The sequence below is a fragment of the Oncorhynchus tshawytscha genome, linkage group LG10, assembly GCF_018296145.1.
Source record: "Oncorhynchus tshawytscha isolate Ot180627B linkage group LG10, Otsh_v2.0, whole genome shotgun sequence".
NCBI classification, from domain to species: Eukaryota; Metazoa; Chordata; class Actinopteri; order Salmoniformes; family Salmonidae; genus Oncorhynchus; species Oncorhynchus tshawytscha.
The window spans coordinates 11516687-11535765 of NC_056438.1; the positions used below are offsets into that span (position 1 = coordinate 11516687).

At 48.6% G+C, this 19079-nt stretch overlaps 1 protein-coding gene across 4 annotated transcripts in view; it reads right to left on the reverse strand.

Annotated features, from left to right (window-relative positions):
* Positions 1 to 19079, reverse strand: part of LOC112259727 (phosphatidylinositol-binding clathrin assembly protein) — a 64031-nt gene that overhangs the window by 9716 nt on the left and 35236 nt on the right. For all 4 annotated transcript variants that reach the window (XM_042328118.1, XM_042328120.1, XM_042328119.1 and 1 more), the window contains exons 3-7: positions 6291 to 6366; positions 5500 to 5602; positions 4813 to 4906; positions 4503 to 4614; positions 334 to 440 (exon numbers count right to left, since the gene is read on the reverse strand). In XM_042328118.1, coding sequence (XP_042184052.1) covers positions 334 to 440; positions 4503 to 4614; positions 4813 to 4906; positions 5500 to 5602; positions 6291 to 6366 — 492 coding nt within the window. The remainder of the gene's footprint in view (positions 1 to 333; positions 441 to 4502; positions 4615 to 4812; positions 4907 to 5499; positions 5603 to 6290; positions 6367 to 19079) is intronic.

Genomic DNA, 19079 nt, shown 5'->3' on the forward strand with positions numbered 1-19079 from the left:
CCCCCCCCACAATGCAGCTGGTGAGATGCTACCGCAGCGACTTCATCGGAAAAAAACAGCATGACCTTAATTCACGTGATTATTGTAAAGCTCACGCCTCAACATGTAGTCTGACGGTTTTTATAACCATAATGCAACACCGAACAACGGTCGCCGAAGTGATCCGCATCGAACGTAGCCATTCCTTTCATACAAGGGCATTTTCATCCTAGTTCACTCTCCTCGCCGCCTATCCTCGATTACCTTTGACCTTATTGAAAAGTAGGCGAGAGAGGACGGAGAGAGAGGACGCAGGATTTGGCCTGTGAGTTTGCGTACAGTGTGCGTGTGTACCTCTGCTACTTTGAGAAACTCAGACAGCTTGGTCATCCTGTACAGGAACTTCTTATAGATGTCCAACGCCTCTTTACACTGACCCTTCTTCAGATCAAAATACTTCTCTGAGACAGAGACAGAGAGAGAGAGAGGATAGGAGACAGCAGAGACAGAGAGAGAGAGAATAGAAGAGACAGAGGACAGGAGAGAGAGACAGAGGACAGGAGAGAGAGAGAATAGAAGAGACAGGACAGGAGCGAGAGAGAGACAGAGAGAGAGAGAATAGAAGAGACAGGACAGGAGCGAGAGAGAGACAGAGAGAGAGAGAATAGAAGAGACAGGACAGGAGCGAGAGAGAGACAGAGAGAGAGAGAATAGAAGAGAGGAAAGTACAAAAAGCCATTAGTAGAGGGAGACACTCAGAAATACATCTCAACCTGTCAAGACAGAGCCACAGCATTACACACACCCACCCACCCACATCCATACCCACGTTAGACAGTGGAGCTCACATCAGCCTATAGACAACCTGTAGTGTTCATTGATATTCCCTGTCTGAGAGTATAACATAGCAGATTTAAAATCACATCAAATTGGCACAAGAACTTTAAATCTCATTGCAAGAAGAAACACAATGTGATCAGGATAACAGCCACCAGTACCAATCTAGTGTTGCCAGCTCACAGTCTACATACAATTAAAGGGTTAAACAACCAGAACTGCACTTCAAAAACAGACACTATTTTAACCAGAGGACTGACAACATGTCAGTGTCTAAGAGGGTTCCCCAACATGTCAGTGTCTAAGAGGGTTCCCCAACATGTCAGTGTCTAAGAGGGTTCCCCAACATGTCAGTGTCTAAGAGGGTTCTGTATACTAGGGTTCCCCAACATGTCAGTGTCTAAGAGGGTTCCCCAACATGTCAGTGTCTAAGAGGGTTCCCCAACATATCAGTGTCTAAGAGGGTTCCCCAACATGTCTGTGTCTAAGAGGGTTCCCCAACATGTCAGTGTCTAAGAGGGTTCCCCAACATGTCTGTGTCTAAGAGGGTTCCCCAACATGTCTGTGTCTAAGAGGGTTCCCCAACATGTCAGTGTCTAAGAGGGTTCTGTATACTAGGGTTCCCCAACATGTCTGTGTCTAAGAGGGTTCCCCAACATGTCAGTGTCTAAGAGGGTTCCCCAACATGTCAGTGTCTAAGAGGGTTCCCCAACATGTCAGTGTCTAAGAGGGTTCCCCAACATGTCAGTGTCTAAGAGGGTTCTGTATACTAGGGTTCCCCAACATGTCTGTGTCTAAGAGGGTTCTGTATACTAGGGTTCCCCAACATGTCAGTGTCTAAGAGGGTTCTGTATACTAGGGTTCCCCAACATGTCTGTGTCTAAGAGGGTTCCCCAACATGTCAGTGTCTAAGAGGGTTCCCCAACATGTCTGTGTCTAAGAGGCTTCCCCAACATGTCTGTGTCTAAGAGGGTTCCCCAACATGTCAGTGTCTAAGAGGGTTCTGTATACTAGGGTTCCCCAACATGTCTGTGTCTAAGAGGGTTCCCCAACATGTCTGTGTCTAAGAGGGTTCCCCAACATGTCAGTGTCTAAGAGGGTTCCCCAACATGTCAGTGTCTAAGAGGGTTCCCCAACATGTCTGTGTCTAAGAGGGTTCCCCAACATGTCAGTGTCTAAGAGGGTTCCCCAACATGTCTGTGTCTAAGAGGGTTCCCCAACATGTCTGTGTCTAAGAGGGTTCCCCAACATGTCAGTGTCTAAGAGGGTTCCCCAACATATCAGTGTCTAAGAGGGTTCTGTGTACTAGGGTTCCCCAACATGTCAGTGTCTAAGAGGGTTCCCCAACATGTCAGTGTCTAAGAGGGTTCTGTGTACTAGGGTTCCCCAACATGTCGGTTAAGAGGGTTCCCCAACATGTCAGTGTCTAAGAGGGTTCCCCAACATGTCAGTGTCTAAGAGGGTTCTGTATACTAGGGTTCCCCAACATGTCTGTGTCTAAGAGGGTTCCCCAACATGTCAGTGTCTAAGAGGGTTCCCCAACATGTCTGTGTCTAAGAGGGTTCCCCAACATGTCAGTGTCTAAGAGGGTTCCCCAACATGTCTGTGTCTAAGAGGGTTCCCCAACATGTCTGTGTCTAAGAGGGTTCCCCAACATGTCAGTGTCTAAGAGGGTTCTGTATACTAGGGTTCCCCAACATGTCGGTGTCTAAGAGGGTTCTGTATACTAGGGTTCCCCAACATGTCGGTGTCTAAGAGGTGTCTGTATACTAGGGTTCCCCAACATGTCGGTTAAGAGGGTTCCCCAACATGTTGGTGTCTAAGAGGGTTCCCCAACATGTCAGTGTCTAAGAGGGTTCCCCAACATATCAGTGTCTAAGAGGGTTCCCCAACATATCAGTGTCTAAGAGGGTTCCCCAACATGTCTGTGTCTAAGAGGGTTCCCCAACATGTCAGTGTCTAAGAGGGTTCCCCAACATGTCAGTGTCTAAGAGGGTTCCCCAACATGTCAGTGTCTAAGAGGTGTCTGTGTACTAGGGTTCCCCAACATGTTGGTGTCTAAGAGGGTTCCCCAATATGTCTGTGTCTAAGAGGGTTCCCCAACATGTCAGTGTCTAAGAGGGTTCCCCAACATGTCTGTGTCTAAGAGGGTTCCCCAACATGTCTGTGTCTAAGAGGGTTCCCCAACATGTCTGTGTCTAAGAGGGTTCCCCAACATGTCAGTGTCTAAGAGGGTTCTGTATACTAGGGTTCCCCAACATGTCAGTGTCTAAGAGGGTTCTGTATACTAGGGTTCCCCAACATGTCAGTGTCTAAGAGGGTTCCCCAAGATGTCTGTGTCTAAGAGGGTTCCCCAACATGTCAGTGTCTAAGAGGGTTCCCCAACATGTCAGTGTCTAAGAGGGTTCCCCAACATGTCAGTGTCTAAGAGGGTTCCCCAACATGTCAGTGTCTAAGAGGGTTCTCCAACATGTCAGTGTCTAAGAGGGTTCCCCAACATGTCAGTGTCTAAGAGGGTTCCCCAACATGTCAGTGTCTAAGAGGGTTCCCCAACATGTCAGTGTCTAAGAGGGTTCCCCAACATGTCAGTGTCTAAGAGGGTTCCCCAACATGTCTGTGTCTAAGAGGGTTCTGTATACTAGGGTTCCCCAACATGTCAGTGTCTAAGAGGGTTCCCCAACATGTCAGTGTCTAAGAGGGTTCCCCAACATGTCTGTGTCTAAGAGGGTTCTGTATACTAGGGTTCCCCAACATGTCAGTGTCTAAGAGGGTTCCCCAACATGTCTGTGTCTAAGAGGGTTCCCCAACATGTCAGTGTCTAAGAGGGTTCCCCAACATGTCCGTGTCTAAGAGGGTTCCCTAACATGTCAGTGTCTAAGAGGGTTCCCCAACATGTCAGTGTCTAAGAGGGTTCCCCAACATATCAGTGTCTAAGAGGTGTCTGTATACTAGGGTTCCCCAACATGTCGGTGTCTAAGAGGGTTCCCCAACATGTCAGTGTCTAAGAGGGTTCTGTATACTAGGGTTCCCCAACATGTCGGTGTCTAAGAGGGTTCCCCAACATGTCTGTGTCTAAGAGGGTTCCCCAACATGTCAGTGTCTAAGAGGGTTCCCCAACATGTCAGTGTCTAAGAGGGTTCTGTATACTAGGGTTCCCCAACATGTCGGTGTCTAAGAGGGTTCCCCAACATGTCGGTGTCTAAGAGGGTTCTGTATACTAGGGTTCCCCAACATGTCGGTGTCTAAGAGGGTTCCCCAACATGTCGGTGTCTAAGAGGGTTCTGTATACTAGGGTTCCCCAACTGGTGCCCGGGGGGCGACTTCAGCCCGCCGGTAGATTAACTCGCCCCTCCAAGTTTTCGGAGAAAAACAACGACATAAAAGAACAGGAAATCAGCTCCAAGTGATTTTACATTTCTGAAATCTGTTCCCAACTATTCCCAGTGGAGACAATCGTAAGCAAGGTTTGAAAATGATCATGTTTTAGTCAAATATTATATCGGTTTGGGATTCTTGGTCAAATTGCAGTCTCCAAATGATTTGAAATTATGTTCCGGGCCCCCGTACATCCACTCAATCATTTTTATTTGTAATAAAATCGGCCCGCAGCCGAATCGAGTTGATAATCCTTATTCCTTTACTCAGCAAGAAAGAATGGTTAAATCTGATTCTAGACCTGTCCTTACCCAGTAGGTTGATGACACCCTCGTTGTAGGCAGCAAACAGACGGATGGAGTCTTTAAACAGCAGCATGAAGGCTGCATTGATGACTCCGTTAGTTAACTCATTAGGGTTGGCCTGGACGGAGACAGGGAGACAGGAAGACAGGGATGGAGAGGGGGAGGATGAAGAGGGGAAGAAGGAGCGGGCCGAGGAAAGAGGGAGGAAGAGAATCATTTCAAAAACATATTTCTCGATCTCCAAAAATCACAAAATGAAACATCAGTTCACATCTCTTCCCACTATACACACACATTCCGTTGAACACACACTTACCTGGAAGTCTAACAGTGCGTCTAGTTGGTTCTGGATAATCGGTAAGGTCTTGATGAGCTTCTCTGTGCTCATGGTGCGCATCACACCGTCAGTCCTGGAAAATATACACACACATCTGTAGTTAGTTTCCTTTTCCTGGACCAGCTGGTAGTGGCAGGTTGCTAAGGCCCGTTTTACCCCATTCATTACATAGAGGCAACCTGACTCGTACTGGGCTGACTCAACTTGGCTCAGCAGGCCGGCCCGGTACAGTGCTAGCAGGCCGGCCCGGTACAGTGCTAGCAGGCCGGCCCGGTACAGTCCTTGTAGGCTCAGCAGGCCGGCCCGGTACAGTCCTTGTAGGCTCAGCAGGCCGGCCCGGTACAGTCCTTGTAGGCTCAGCAGGCCGGCCCGGTACAGTCCTTGTAGGCTCAGCAGGCCGGCCCGGTACAGTCCTTGTAGGCTCAGCAGGCCGGCCCGGTACAGTGCTAGCAGGCCGGCCCGGTACAGTCCTTGTAGGCTCAGCAGGCCGTCCAGCTACAGTCCTTGTAGGCTCAGCAGGCCGGCCAGCTACAGTCCTAGTAGGCTCAGCAGGCCGGCCAGCTACAGTCCTAGTAGGCTCAGCAGGCCAGCCAGGTACAGTCCTAGTAGGCTCAGCAGGCCGGCCCGGTACAGTCCTATCTGTATATATGAACTATTGTGTCCTACCCTCTCTTCATCTTGGTAAAGTCCACAGCCACCAGTCTGTAAGACATGGCCTTCTCATTCAGATAGCGGCTGTACCGACGGATGAACGTAGACATGTCATAACCTAGAGAGAGAACGAGAGAGAGAAAGAGAACGAGAGAGGGAACGAGAGAGAAAGAACGAGAGAGAACGAGAGAGAGAGAAGAGAGAGAACGAGAGAGAGAGAGAGAGAACGAGAGAGAGAAGAACGAGAGAGAGAGAGAGAGAACGAGAGAGAGAGAGAACGAGAGAGAGAGAGAGAACGAGAGAGAGAGAGAGAGAAGAAGAGAGAGAGAGAGAGAGAGAGAGAACAAGAGAGAGAGAGAGAGAACGAGAGAGAGAGAACGAGAGAGAGAGAGAGAGAACGAAGAGTGAGAGAACGAGAGAGTGAGAGAGAGAACGAGAGAGAGAGAGAGAGAACGAGAGAGTGAGAGAGAGAAGAGAGAGTGAGAGAGTGAACGAGAGAGTGAGAGAGAGAGAAAGAGAGAGAGAAAGAGAGAGAACAAGAGAGAGCGAGAGAACGAGAGAGAGCGAGAGAACGAGAGAGAGCGAGAGAACGAGAGAGAGCGAGAGAACGAGAGAGAGCGAGAGAACGAGAGAGAGCGAGAGAACGAGAGAGAGCCTTTGAGCCAACCTCATTTGATGGAAACCACCACAGTACCCCCAGTGAAACCTCTCCCACCCCACTAAAATGGAGAGAATCTGAGACCAAAGCCGTGTGTGCGCGCGTGTGGAATCATGCGCTAGTAAGTGTGTTGTAGCACATATCATACCTTGCAGAGCACCTTTGTCCAAGAAGTTGTTCAAGTTGAAGAGGGTGTTTCTAGAAGCCAGATACTGGATAAGACGCTGAGAAAAAAATGGAAGGAGAAAAAGAAGGCAGAAGTCTCAGGTCAGAATTAAGGAGTTCCTGACTAAAACGGGGTCAGAGAAATCCCATGTCCGTGTCAAAAATAACACCCTATTGACTACTTCAGCCTGGGCCCATGGGGCTCTTAATACAACGACTGCGCTATTTAGGGAACAGGGTGCTATTTAAGATGCATCCCATCTCTTCAAGTACCAACATGGACTACATTCAATTGGCAGGGATGAGGGACACACACACACACACACACACACACAAGGCTGGGAATTCCCGAGAAAAGAGGCGCGCTCTGCTGAGACATGAGCAGTCTGGAACATCAACGTTCCTAGCTGATGTTCCCCATCTATCCCGGCGTTCCTGGTTCAGACGGAGCATCTCAGAATGCGGGGGATTCACACGACACTCTTCTACTATCCATCACACTTCTGTGACAGACAATGAACTCCCCTAAGAAAACATGGAAGGACTAGAAACTGACCTTGATCTTATTCTCTCTCCAGCATTTATCAGAGTAATTAGGAAGATGTTGTCATAAGGTTTTTTTTAAGGACTGGTATGAGAGCTGAGAAAAACGTGCTCTGTGGATTGGGTGTGTGCATCTGTGATTGCACACGTGTGTGTATATCTAACTAAGCATTTGGCCTGTGGCAAATGCGAGAGGAAAGAGAAGAGAGAGGAGCAGAGAGAAGAGAGAGAGGGGAGCAGAGAGAAGAGAGAGAGAGAGGAGCAGAGAGAAGAGAGAGAGAGGAGCAGAGAGAAGAAGAGAGAGAGGAGCAGAGAGAAGAGAGAGAGAGAGAGAGGAGCAGAGAGAAGAGAGAGAGAGAGAGAGGAGCAGAGAGAAAGAGAGAGAGAGGAGCAGAGAGAAGAGAGAGAGGGGAGCAGAGAGAAGAGAGAGAGAGAGAGGAGCAGAGAGAAGAGAGAGAGAGAGAGAGGAGCAGAGAGAGCAGAGAGAGAGAGAGAGAGAGAGGAGCAGAGAGAGAGAGAGAGAGGAGCAGAGAGAAGAGAGAGAGAGAGAGAGGAGCAGAGAGAAGAGAGAGAGGGAGCAGAGAGAAGAGAGAGAGGAGCAGAGAGAAGAGAGAGAGGGGAGCAGAGAGAGAAGAGAGAGAGAGAGAGAGGAGCAGAGAGAGAGAGAGAGAGAGGGGAGCAGAGAGAAGAGAGAAGAGAGAGAGCAGAGAGAAGAGAAGAGAGAGGGGAGCAGAGAGAAGAGAGAGAGAGAGGAGCAGAGAGCAGAGAGAAGAGAGAGGAGCAGAGAGAGAGAGAGAGAGAGGGAGCAGAGAGAAGAGAGAGAGAGAGGAGCAGAGAGAAGAAAGAGAGAGAGGAGCAGAGAGAAGAGAGAGAGAGAGAGAGGAGCAGAGAGAAGAGAGAGGAGAAGAGAGAGGAGAAGAGAGAGGAGCAGAGAGAGAGGAGCAGAGAGAGGAGAAGAGAGAGGAGCAGAGAGAGGAGCAGAGAGAGAGGAGCAGAGAGAGGAGAAGAGAGAGGAGAAGAGAGGAGCAGAGAGAAGAGAGAGGAGCAGAGAGAGAGAGAGAGAGAGAGAGAGGAGCAGAGAGAAGAGAGAGAGAGAGGAGCAGAGAGAAGAGAGAGAGGAGCAGAGAGAAGAGAGAGGAGCAGAGAGAAGAGAGAGGAGCAGAGAGAGGAGAAGAGAGAGGAGCAGAGAGAGGAGAAGAGAGAGGAGGAGAGAGGAGAAGAGAGAGGAGAAGAGAGAGGAGAAGAGAGAGGAGAAGAGAGAGGAGAAGAGAGAGGAGAAGAGAGAGGAGAAGAGAGAGGAGAAGAAGAGGAGAGGAGAAGAGAGAGGAGCAGAGAGAGGAGAGAGAGAGAGGAGCAGAGAGAGGAGAAGAGAGAGAGAGAAGAGAGGAGCAGAGAGAAGAGAGAGGAGCAGAGAGAAGAGAGAGAGAGAGAGAGAGGAGCAGAGAGAAGAGAGAGAGAGAGGAGCAGAGAGCAGAGAGAGAGAGAGGAGCAGAGAGAAGAGAGAGAGGAGCAGAGAGAAGAGAGAGGAGCAGAGAGAGGAGAAGAGAGAGAGAGAGAAGAGAGAAGAGAGAGGAGAAGAGAGAGGAGCAGAGAGAGGAGAAGAGAGAGAGGAGAGAAGAGAGAGGAGAAGAGAGAGGAGAAGAGAGAGGAGCAGAGAGAGGAGCAGAGAGAGGAGCAGAGAGAGGAGAAGAGAGAGGAGAAGAGAGAGGAGAAGAGAGAGGAGCAGAGAGAGGAGCAGAGAGGAGAAGAGAGAGGAGAAGAGAGAGGAGCAGAGAGAAGAGAGAGGAGCAGAGAGAAGAGAGAGGAGCAGAGAGAAGAGAGAGGAGCAGAGAGAAGAGAGAGGAGCAGAGAGAAGAGAGAGGAGCAGAGAGAGGAGGAGCAGAGAGAGGAGCAGAGAGAGGAGAAGAGAGAGAGGAGCAGAGAGAAGAGAGAGAGGAGCAGAGAGAAGAGAGAGAGAGGGAGCAGAGAGAAGAGAGAAGAGAGAGGAGCAGGGAGAAGAGAGAGGAGCAGAGAGAGGAGCAGAGAGAGAGGAGCAGAGAGAAGAGAGAGAGGAGCAGAGAGAAGAGAGAGGAGCAGAGAGAAGAGAGAGGAGCAGAGAGAGAGAGAGGAGCAGAGAGAAGAGAGAGGAGCAGAGAGAAGAGAGAGGAGCAGAGAGAAGAGAGAGAGAGAGGAGCAGAGAGAAGAGAGAGAGAGGAGCAGAGAGAAGAGAGAGGAGCAGAGAGAAGAGAGAGAGAGGAGCAGAGAGAAGAGAGAGAGAGGGGAGCAGAGAGAAGAGAGAGAGAGAGGAGCAGAGAGAAGAGAGAGAGAGAGGAGCAGAGAGAAGAGAGAGAGAGAGGAGCAGAGAGAAGAGAGAGAGAGAGGAGCAGAGAGAGAGAGAGAGCAGAGAGGAGAGCAGAGAGAAGAGAGAGAGAGAGGAGCAGAGAGAAGAGAGAGGAGCAGAGAGAAGAGAGAGAGAAGAGAGAGAGAGGAGAGAGGGGAGCAGAGAGAGAGAGGAGCAGAGAGAAGAGAGAGGAGCAGAGAGAGCAGAGAGAGAGAAGAGAGGAGAGGAGCAGAGAGAGGAGAGAGAGAGGAGCAGAGAGAAGAGAGAGGAGCAGAGAAGAGAGAGGAGCAGAGAGAGAAGAGAGAGGAGCAGAGAGAAGAGAGAGAGAGAGGAGCAGAGAGAAGAGAGAGAGAGAGGAGCAGAGAGAAGAGAGAGAGAGAGGAGCAGAGAGAAGAGAGAGAGAGAGGAGCAGAGAGAAGAGAGAGAGAGAGAGGAGCAGAGAGAAGAGAGAGAGAGGGGAGCAGAGAGAAGAGAGAGAGAGGGGAGAGGAGAGAGAGAAGAGAGAGGAGCAGAGAGAGAAGAGAGAGAGAAGAGAGAGAGAGGAGCAGAGAGAAGAGAGAGAGAGGAGCAGAGAGAAGAGAGAGAGAGGAGCAGAGAGAAGAGAGAGAGAGGAGCAGAGAGAAGAGAGAGAAGAGAGAAGAGAGAGAGAGGAAAGAGAGAGAGGAGCGGAGAGAGAGAGGAAGAGAAAGGAGCGGAGAGAGAGGAGCGGAGAGAGAAGAGAAAGAGGAGAAAGAGAGAGGAGCGGAGAGAGAAGAAAGAGAGAGAGGAGAAAGAGAAGAAAGAGAGAGAGGAGAAAGAGAAAGGAGCAGAGAGAGAAGAGAAAGAGGAGAAAGAGAGGAAAAAGAGAGAGGAGAAAGAGAGAGAGGAGAAAGAGAGAGAGGAGAAAGAGAGAGAGGAGAAAGAGAGAGAGGAGAAAGAAGAGGGAGAGGAGAGATTAGAAAGAGAGAGGAGAAAGAGAGAGGAGGAAGAGAGAGGAGAAAGAGAGAGAGAAGAGAGAGGGGAGCGGAGAGAGAGAGAGAGGATAGAGAGAAAGAGAGGAGCGGAGAGAGAGAGGAGCGGAGAGAGAGAGGAGCGGAGAGGAGAGAGAGAGAGGAGCGGAGAGAGAGAGGAGCGGAGATGGAGCGGAGAGAGAGAGGAGCGGAGAGAGAGAGGAGCGGAGAGAGAGAGAGGAGCGGAGAGGAGAGAGAGAGGAGCGGAGAGAGAGAGGAGCGGAGATGGAGAGGAGCGGAGATGGAGAGGAGCGGAGAGAGAGAGGAGCGGAGAGAGAGAGCAGAAAGGAAAGAGTGAGCGAGTAGAAGAAAGAGAGAGTGCAACAGGACCACACAACACAATTGGCCCAGAGCTCATGTGATCTTGTAGATCAGAGAGAATTCATGAGTATTGCTTTCATTGGAGCGTTCACTCAACTTGATTAAATCCAATTGATATGCATCAAATGGGTTGAATAGTTCCAAGATGGAGACATGGGAACCTCTCCACTGCCACAGCCTGCAGATTGACGAATTGATTCAAAGGAGAGAGAAGGGAGGGGCCTATGCCGCTCGGTATATTTATATGTAAACTCAGCAACAAAAAAAAACAAGAAACGTCTTCTCACTGTCAACTGTGTTAATCTTCAGAAAACTTAACATGTGTAAATATGTGTATGAACATAACAAGATTCAACAACTGAGACATAAACTGAACAAGTTCCACAGACATGTGACTAACAGAAATGGAATAATGTATCCCTGAACAAAGGGGGGGTCAAAATCAAAAGTAACAGTCAGTATCTGGTGTGGCCACCAGCTGCATTAAGTACTGCAGTGCATCTCCTCCTCATGGACTGCACCAGATTTGCCAGTTCTTGCTGTGAGATGTTACCCCACTCGTCCACCAAGGCACTTGCAAGTTCCCGGACATTTCTGGGGGGAATGGCCCTAGGCGTCACCATCCGATCCAACAGGTCCCAGACGTGCTCAATGGGATTGAGATCCGGGCTATTCGCTGGCCATGGCAGAGCACTGACATTCCTGTCTTGCAGGAAATCAGGCACGGAACGAGCAGTATGGCTGGTTGCATTGTCATGCTTGGGGGGGTCATGTCAGGATGAGCCTGCAGGAAGGGTACCACATGAGGGAGGAGGATGTCTTCCCTGTAACGCACAGCGTTGAGATTGCCTGCAATGACAACAAGCTCAGTCTGATGATGCTGCGACACACCGCCCCAGACCATGACAGACCCTCCACCTCCAAATCCATCCCGCTCCAGAGTATAGGCCTCTGTGTAACGCTCATTCCTTCGACGATAAACGCAAATACAACTATCACCCCTGGTGAGACAAAACCGTGACTTGTCAGTGAAGAGCACTTTTTGACAGTCCTGTCTGGTCCAGCGACGGTGTGTTTGTGCCCATAGGCGACGTTGTTGCTGGTGATGTCTGGTGAGGACCTGCCTTACAACAGGCCTACAAGCCCTCAGCCTCTCTCCCTGTACCTGTCCTGCAGGTGTGATGTTCGAATGTACCGATCCTGTGCAGGTGTTGTTACACGTGGTCTGCCACTGCGAGGACGATCAGCTGTACGTCCTGTCTCCCTGTAGCGCTGTCTTAGCCATCTCACAGTACGGACGTTGTGCCCTGGCCACATCTGCAGTCCTCATGCCTCCTTGCAGCATGCCTAAAGCACATTCACACAGATGAGCAGGGACCCTGGGCATCTTTCTTTTAGTGTTTTTCAGTCAGTAGAAAGGCCACTTTAGTGTCCTAAGCTTTCATAACTGACTTTAATTGCCTACCGTCTGTAAGCTGTTAGTGTCTTAACGACTGTTCCACAGGTGCATGTTCATTAATTGTTTATGGTTCATTGAACAAGCATGGGAAACACTTTACAATAAAGATCTGTGAAGTTATTTGGATTTTTACAAATTATCTTTGAAAGACAGGGTCCTGAAAATGGGACTTTTTTTTGCTGAGTTTACATATTCTTATTCCATCCCTTTAGATGTGTGTATTAGGTAGTTGTGGAATTGTTAGATTACTTGATATTACTGCACTGTCAGAACTAGAAGCACAAGCATTTCGCTACACTCGCAGTAACATCTGCTAACCGTGTGACCAATAACATCTGCTAACCATGTGACCAATAACGAGGGGAGAAGAGACGAGGCGAGGGGAGAAGAGAAGAGGCGAGAAGAGACGAGGGGAGAAGAGACGAGAGGAGGGGAGAAGAGACGAGAGAGGGGAGAAGAGACGAGGGGAGAAGAGACGAGAGGAGGGGAGAAGAGAGGAGAGGAGGGGAGAAGAGAGGAGAGGAGGGGAGGGGAGAAGAGAGGAGAGAGGAGAGGAGGGGAGAAGAGAGGAGAGGAGAGGAGGGGAGAGAGAGGAGAGGAGAGGAGGGGAGAAGAGAGGAGAGGAGAGGAGGGGAGAAGAGAGGAGAGGAGAGGAGGGGAGAAGAGACGAGACGAGAGGAGGGGAGAAGAGAGGAGAGGAGAGGAGGGGAGAAGAGAGGGGAGAAGAGAGAGAGGGGAGAAGAGAGGAGAGGAGGGGAGGGGAGAGGAGGGGAGAGGGAGGGGAGAAGAGACGAGAGGAGGGGAGAAGAGACGAGAGGAGGGGAGAAGAGACGAGAGGAGGGGAGAAGAGACGAGAGGAGGGGAGGGGAAGAGGGGAGAGGAGGGGAGAAGAGAGGAGAGGAGGGGAGAAGAGACGAGAGGAGGGGAGAAGAGACGAGAGGAGGGGAGAAGAGACGAGAGGAGGGGAGAAGAGACGAGAGGAGGGGAGAAGAGACGAGAGGAGGGGAGAAGAGACGAGAGGAGGGGAGAAGAGACGAGAGGAGGGGAGAAGAGACGAGAGGAGGGGAGAAGAGACGAGAGGAAGAGACGAGAGGAGAGGAGGGAGAAGAGACGAGAGGAGGGGAGAAGAGACGAGAGGAGGGGAGAAGAGACGAGAGGAGGGGAGAAGAGACGAGAGGAGGGGAGAAGAGACGAGAGGAGGGGAGAAGAGACGAGAGGAGGGGAGAAGAGACGAGAGGAGGGGAGAAGAGAGAGGAGGGGAGAAGGGGAGAAGAGACGAGAGGAGGGAGAGAAGAGAGGAGGGGAGAAGAGAGGAGGGGAGAAGAGAGGAGGGGAGAAGAGAGGAGGGGTGAAGAGAGGAGGGGAAGCGGAGAGGCCTTGAAACGGATTCAGAAGCAGTCTACTAGCCCGTCAAATAATTAATGTTGGAATAACGGTCGACTGTGTCAGAGGGAAAACGACATCTATTATTAAGACATCTGAGTCTTCAATGAGAAAGCCCTCGCTCCAACTGACCTCTCTCTCTCTTGTTCACTCTCCGCATTTCTGTCTCCCTCTCTCTCGATCCGTCTCGCACCCCGCCCCCCCCCCCCTCCCCTCTCGCTCTGGTTCAAAAACTAGCTAGCTATAGAACTCATTAAACCAATCCCTCTCTAGTTCAGTCTCTTTGGGTAAATCCCATCTTTACCCCCGTGTCCTCTTTTCAAAACTATAAATAAAATACTTACAAAAAAAGCACTGCTGTTTCTGCTTACGATTTTTGTTAAAAGTAATTTGACTCAAAAAGTTACAAGCACATAAAAAGAGAATGGAATGCGTCTTAAGACGTTTGTTTCTGTCGGAGAAAGTTTGCAGTTACCACGGAAACCAAAGAGCACCTGCCGACAGAAGTTTATATTAACTGAAAAAACTAAGGAGAGAGAAAAAAAGTGTTTTATATATAAAAATCACACACACACACACACACACACACACACACACACACACACACACGTAGTACCCTACAGATTGCATCAAAGGATAGAGAGAGGAAGTTGGAGTGGTAGGATAGCTTAATGACAGAGGGGGTGAGAGCTAAGAGATGTGACTGTGAGAAACGGTTAGGGCTAAAGAGCTGAATCCATTCAGTCGACCGGTCGAATGTCTGGACAATAGGCTGTTGGTCGACCGAGATTTCTTCAGTCGAGCAATAGCAAAAAAACATATATAAATTCCTGTCTGAGTGGACTAATCGCTTGTGGAGGCGATGGGGAAGGCAGTCCATCACTGAGACTGAGATTGTACACTGAACAAAAATAAACAACAAATTCAAAGATTTTACTGAGGTATAGCTCATATATGGAATTCAGTTCAATGGGGGGAAAAAAGGCCCTAATCTATGGATTTCACATGACTGGGAATAGAGCTATGCATCAGTTGGTTACAGATACAGAAATAGGGGCGTGAATCAGAAAACCAGTCAGTACGGGGTGTGACCACCATTTGCCTCACGGAGGGTGACAAATCTCCTTCACATAGCGTTGATCAGGCTGTTGATTGTGGCCTGTGGAATGTTGTCCCACTCCTCTTCAATGGCTGTGTGAAGTTGCTAGATATTGGTGGGAACTGGAACAGTCGGTCATACACGTCGTCAATCCAGAGCATCCCAAACATGCTCAATGGGTGACAGTAGCAGTTAAAATTTTGGACACCTACTCAAAAAAAATGTTTTACTATCTTCTACATTGTAGAATAATAGTGAATACATCAAAACTATTAAATAACACATATGGAATCATGTAGTAACCAAAAAAAAGTTACAATATTTTATATTTCAGATTCTAGGGTAGCCACCCTTTGCCTTGAAGACAGCTTTACACACTCTTGGCATTCTCTCAACCAGCTTCACAATGCTTTTCCAAGTCTTGAAGGAGTTTGCACATTTGCTGAGCACTTGTTGGCTGCTATTCCTTCAGTCTGTGGTCCAACTCATCACAAACTATCTCAATTGGGTTGAGGTTGTTGAATGTGGGGGCCGGGTCATTGATGCAGCACTCCATCACTCTCCTTCTTGGTAAAATAGCCCTTACACAGCCTGGAGGTGTTGGGTCATTGTCCTGTTGAAAAGAAAATTATAGTCCCACTAAGCCCAAACCAGATGGCATGGCGTATCGCTGCAGAATGCTGTGGTAGCCATACTGGTAAAGTGTGCCTTGAATTCTAAATAAATCACTGACAGCGTCACCGGCAAAGCACCACCACACCTCCTCCTCCATGCTTCACGGTGGGAACCACATGCAGAGATCCGTTCACCTACTCTGCGTCACAAAGACACGGGGGTTGGAACCAAAAATCTCAAATTTGGAGTCATCAGACCAAAGGACAGATTTCCACCAGTCTAATGTCCGTTGCTCCTGCTTCTTGGCCCAAGCAAGTCTTCTTATAAGTGTCCTTTAGTAGTGTTTTTTTTGTTGCAGCAATTCAATCATGAAACCCAGATTCACAGTCTCCTCTGAACAGTTGATGTTGAGATGTGTCTGTTACTTTACTCTGTGAAACATTTCTTTGGGCTGAAGTGCACTTAACTAATGAACTTATCCTCTGCAGGAGAGGTAACTATGGGTCTTCCTTTCCTGTGGTGGTCCTCATGAGAGAGACAGTTTCATCATAGTGATTGATTGTTTTTGCGACTGCACTTGAAGAAACTTAAGTTATCGAAATGTTCTGCAATGACTGACCTTCGTGTCTTAAAGTGATGGACTGTTGTTTCTCTTTGCTTATTTGAACTGTTCTTGCCATAATATGGACTTGGTCTTTTACCAAATAGGGTTTTCTTCTGTATACCACCCCTACCTTGTCACAACACAACTGATTGGTGCAAAAGCATTAAGGAAAGAAATTCCACATATGAGCTTTTAAGGCATGCCTGTAAATTGCAATGCATTCCAGGTGACTACCTCATGAAGCTGATTTAAAGAATGCCAAGAGTATGTAAAGACTTATTTCATAGTTTCGATGTCTTCCCTACTACTCTAAAATGTTGAAAATAGTAAAAAATAAAAGATCCTGAAATGAGTAGGTGTGTCCAAACTTTTGACAGGTACTGCATGTCTGGTGAGTATGCAGGTCATGGAAGAACTGGGACATTTTCAGCTTCCAGGAATCGTATTCAGATCCTTGTGACATGGGGCCTTGTATCATCATGCTGAAACATGAGGTGATGGCGGAGGATGAATGGCACGACAATGGGTCTCAGGATCTCAATACGGTATATGTGTATTCAAATTGCCAAAGATAAAATGCAATTGTGTTCATTGGCCATAGCTTATGCCTGCCCATACCACAACCCATACCACAACCACCACCATGGGGCGCAATGTTGACATCAGCAAACGAGACACCATACACAGGGTCTGCCATCTGCCTGGTACATTTGAAACCGGGATTCATCCATGAAGAGGCACACTTTCTCCAGCGTGCTCCATCGAAAGGTGAACATTTTCCCACTGAAGTCGTTTACAACGCTGAACTGCAGTCAGGTCAAGACCCCGGTAAGGACAACGACCGCACAGATGAGCTTCCCTGAGACGGTTTCTGATCGTTTGTGCAGAAATTCTTAGGGTTGTGAGAACCAACACTTTCATCAGCTGTCCAGGTGGCTGGTCTCAGACACAGGTTAAAGAAGGATTTTTAAGCCTTGAGACTGAGTCATGGACTGTGTATGTCCCGCAGGTGAGGAAGCCGCATGTGGAGGTCCTGGGCTGGCGTGGTTACAGGTGGTCTGTGGTTGTGAGGCCGGTTGGACATACTGCCAAATGTTCTAAATCAACGTTGGAGGCGGCTTATGGTAAAGAAACATTACATTCTCTGGCAACAGCTCTGTTGGACATTCCTGCAGTCAGAATGCCAATTGCACGCTTCCTTAAAACATCTGTGGCATTGTGTTGTGACATAACTGCACATTTTAGAGTGGCCTTATATTGTTCCCAGCACAAGGTGCACCTGTGTAATGATTATGCTGTTTAATCAGCTTCTTGATATACCACACCTGTCAGGTGGATAGATTATCTTGGCAAAGGAGAAGTGCTCACTAACAGGGATATAAACACATTTGTGCTAAACATTTGTTAGAAATAAGCTTGTTGTCCGTATGGAACATTTCTGGGATCTTTTTATTCAGCTCATGAAACATGGGACAGACACTTTACATGTCGCGTTTATATTTAGTTCAATGTAGTTTGCCGGGCGGTAAGACAGTGTGTGTGTGTGTTTATGTCTGTGTGTGTGTGTGTGTGTGTGTGTGGTAGTGAAGGGGGGGCGGATAATGGTGTTGCCACTGTGGCAGAACTACCGATGACCTGTACGATGACAACCAACACACACACACACAGATGTTGGTGTACGAATCTGTACGACAGGGTCGATGATGCAGTCACAATGACTCACTGTTAGTGACGCTGATCTAAACTCTTACACACACACACACACACACACACACCTCTATCGATTAGTAACGGACGTTTACTCCAGATGGAAAATACCTGCATTTCCCCAGAAGGAAGAAAGGAAAGAGGGAGGGAGAGAAGAGAGCTGGTCAGTGGTGCGAGTCAGACACCTACTTTATAAAAAGCTATTATTACCACACAGGGCCAATATGCTAAACAAGAACGAGGGGTTCACAATCCCATTCTAGAACGAGGGGTTCACAATCCCATTCTAGAACGAGGGGTTCACAATCCCATTCTAGAACGAGGGGTTCACAATCCCATTCTAGAACGAGGGGTTCACAATCCCATTCTAGAACGAGGGGTTCACAATCCATTCTAGAACGAGGGGTTCACAATCCATTCTAGAACGAGGGGTTCACAATCCCATTCTAGAACGAGGGGTTCACAATCCCATTCTAGAACGAGGGGTTCACAATCCCATTCTAGAACGAGGGGTTCACAATCCCATTCTAGAACGAGGGGTTCACAATCCCATTCTAGAACGAGGGGTTCACAATCCCATTCTAGAACTAGAACGGGGTTCACAATCCCATTCTAGAACGAGGGGTTCACAATCCCATTCTAGAACGAGGGGTTCACAATCCCATTCTAGAACGAGGGGTTCACAATCCCATTCTAGAACGAGGGGTTCACAATCCCATTCTAGAACGAGGGGTTCACAATCCATTCTAGAACGAGGGGTTCACAAATCATTCTAGGAAGTACAAGCATTTGTAACTCCCCTGACAATCTGTCTGCAGAAACTGATTGTAGTGCTGGAATAGAACGCTGCACTTCTGACTTCTACAACTTGAAGACCAACACTAATCAAAAGTGTGTGTGTGTGTGTGTGTGTGTGTGTGTGTGTGTGTGTGTGTGTGTGTGTGTGTGTGTGTAGGGCTCGACATTAATGCTTGTTCTTGTCCATGAAAAGCAAAAACATTTTCCGGAAAACAAGACTATAGGTTTATTGCCGACAGAAGGTATTCACACCCTTTAACTTTTCCACGTGTTGTTGTGTTACAAAGTGGGATTCAGTTGAGATGGTGTCACTGACCTACACAAAATACCTCATGAGGTCAAAGTGGAATTTTGTTTGTCGAACATTTTAGAAATTAAACGATTCAAAGCTGAAATGTCTTGAGTCAATACGTACTCAATCCCTTTGTTATGGCAAGCCTCAATAAGTTCAGGAGTAACAATGTGCTTAAGAAATCACATAATAAATTGCATGGACTAATCCAGTGTTCAAATGATTTTTGTATAACTGCGACATCTCTGTACCCGACACATGCGGCAGGGTAGCCTAGTGGTTAGAGTGTAGAGGCGGCAGGGTAGCCTAGTGGTTAGAGTGTAGAGGCGGCAGGGTAGCCTAGTGGTTAGAGTGTAGAGGCGGCAGGGTAGCCTAGTGGTTAGAGTGTAGAGGCGGCAGGGTAGCCTAGTGGTTAGAGTGTAGAGGCGGCAGGGTAGCCTAGTGGTTAGAGTGTAGAGAGTGGCGGCAGGGTAGCCTAGTGGTTAGAGTGTAGAGGCGGCAGGGTAGCCTAGTGGTTAGAGTGTAGAGGCGGCAGGGTAGCCTAGTGGTTAGAGTGTAGAGGCGGCAGGGTAGCCTAGTGGTTAGAGTGTAGAGGCGGCAGGGTAGCCTAGTGGTTAGAGTGTAGAGGCGGCAGGGTAGCCT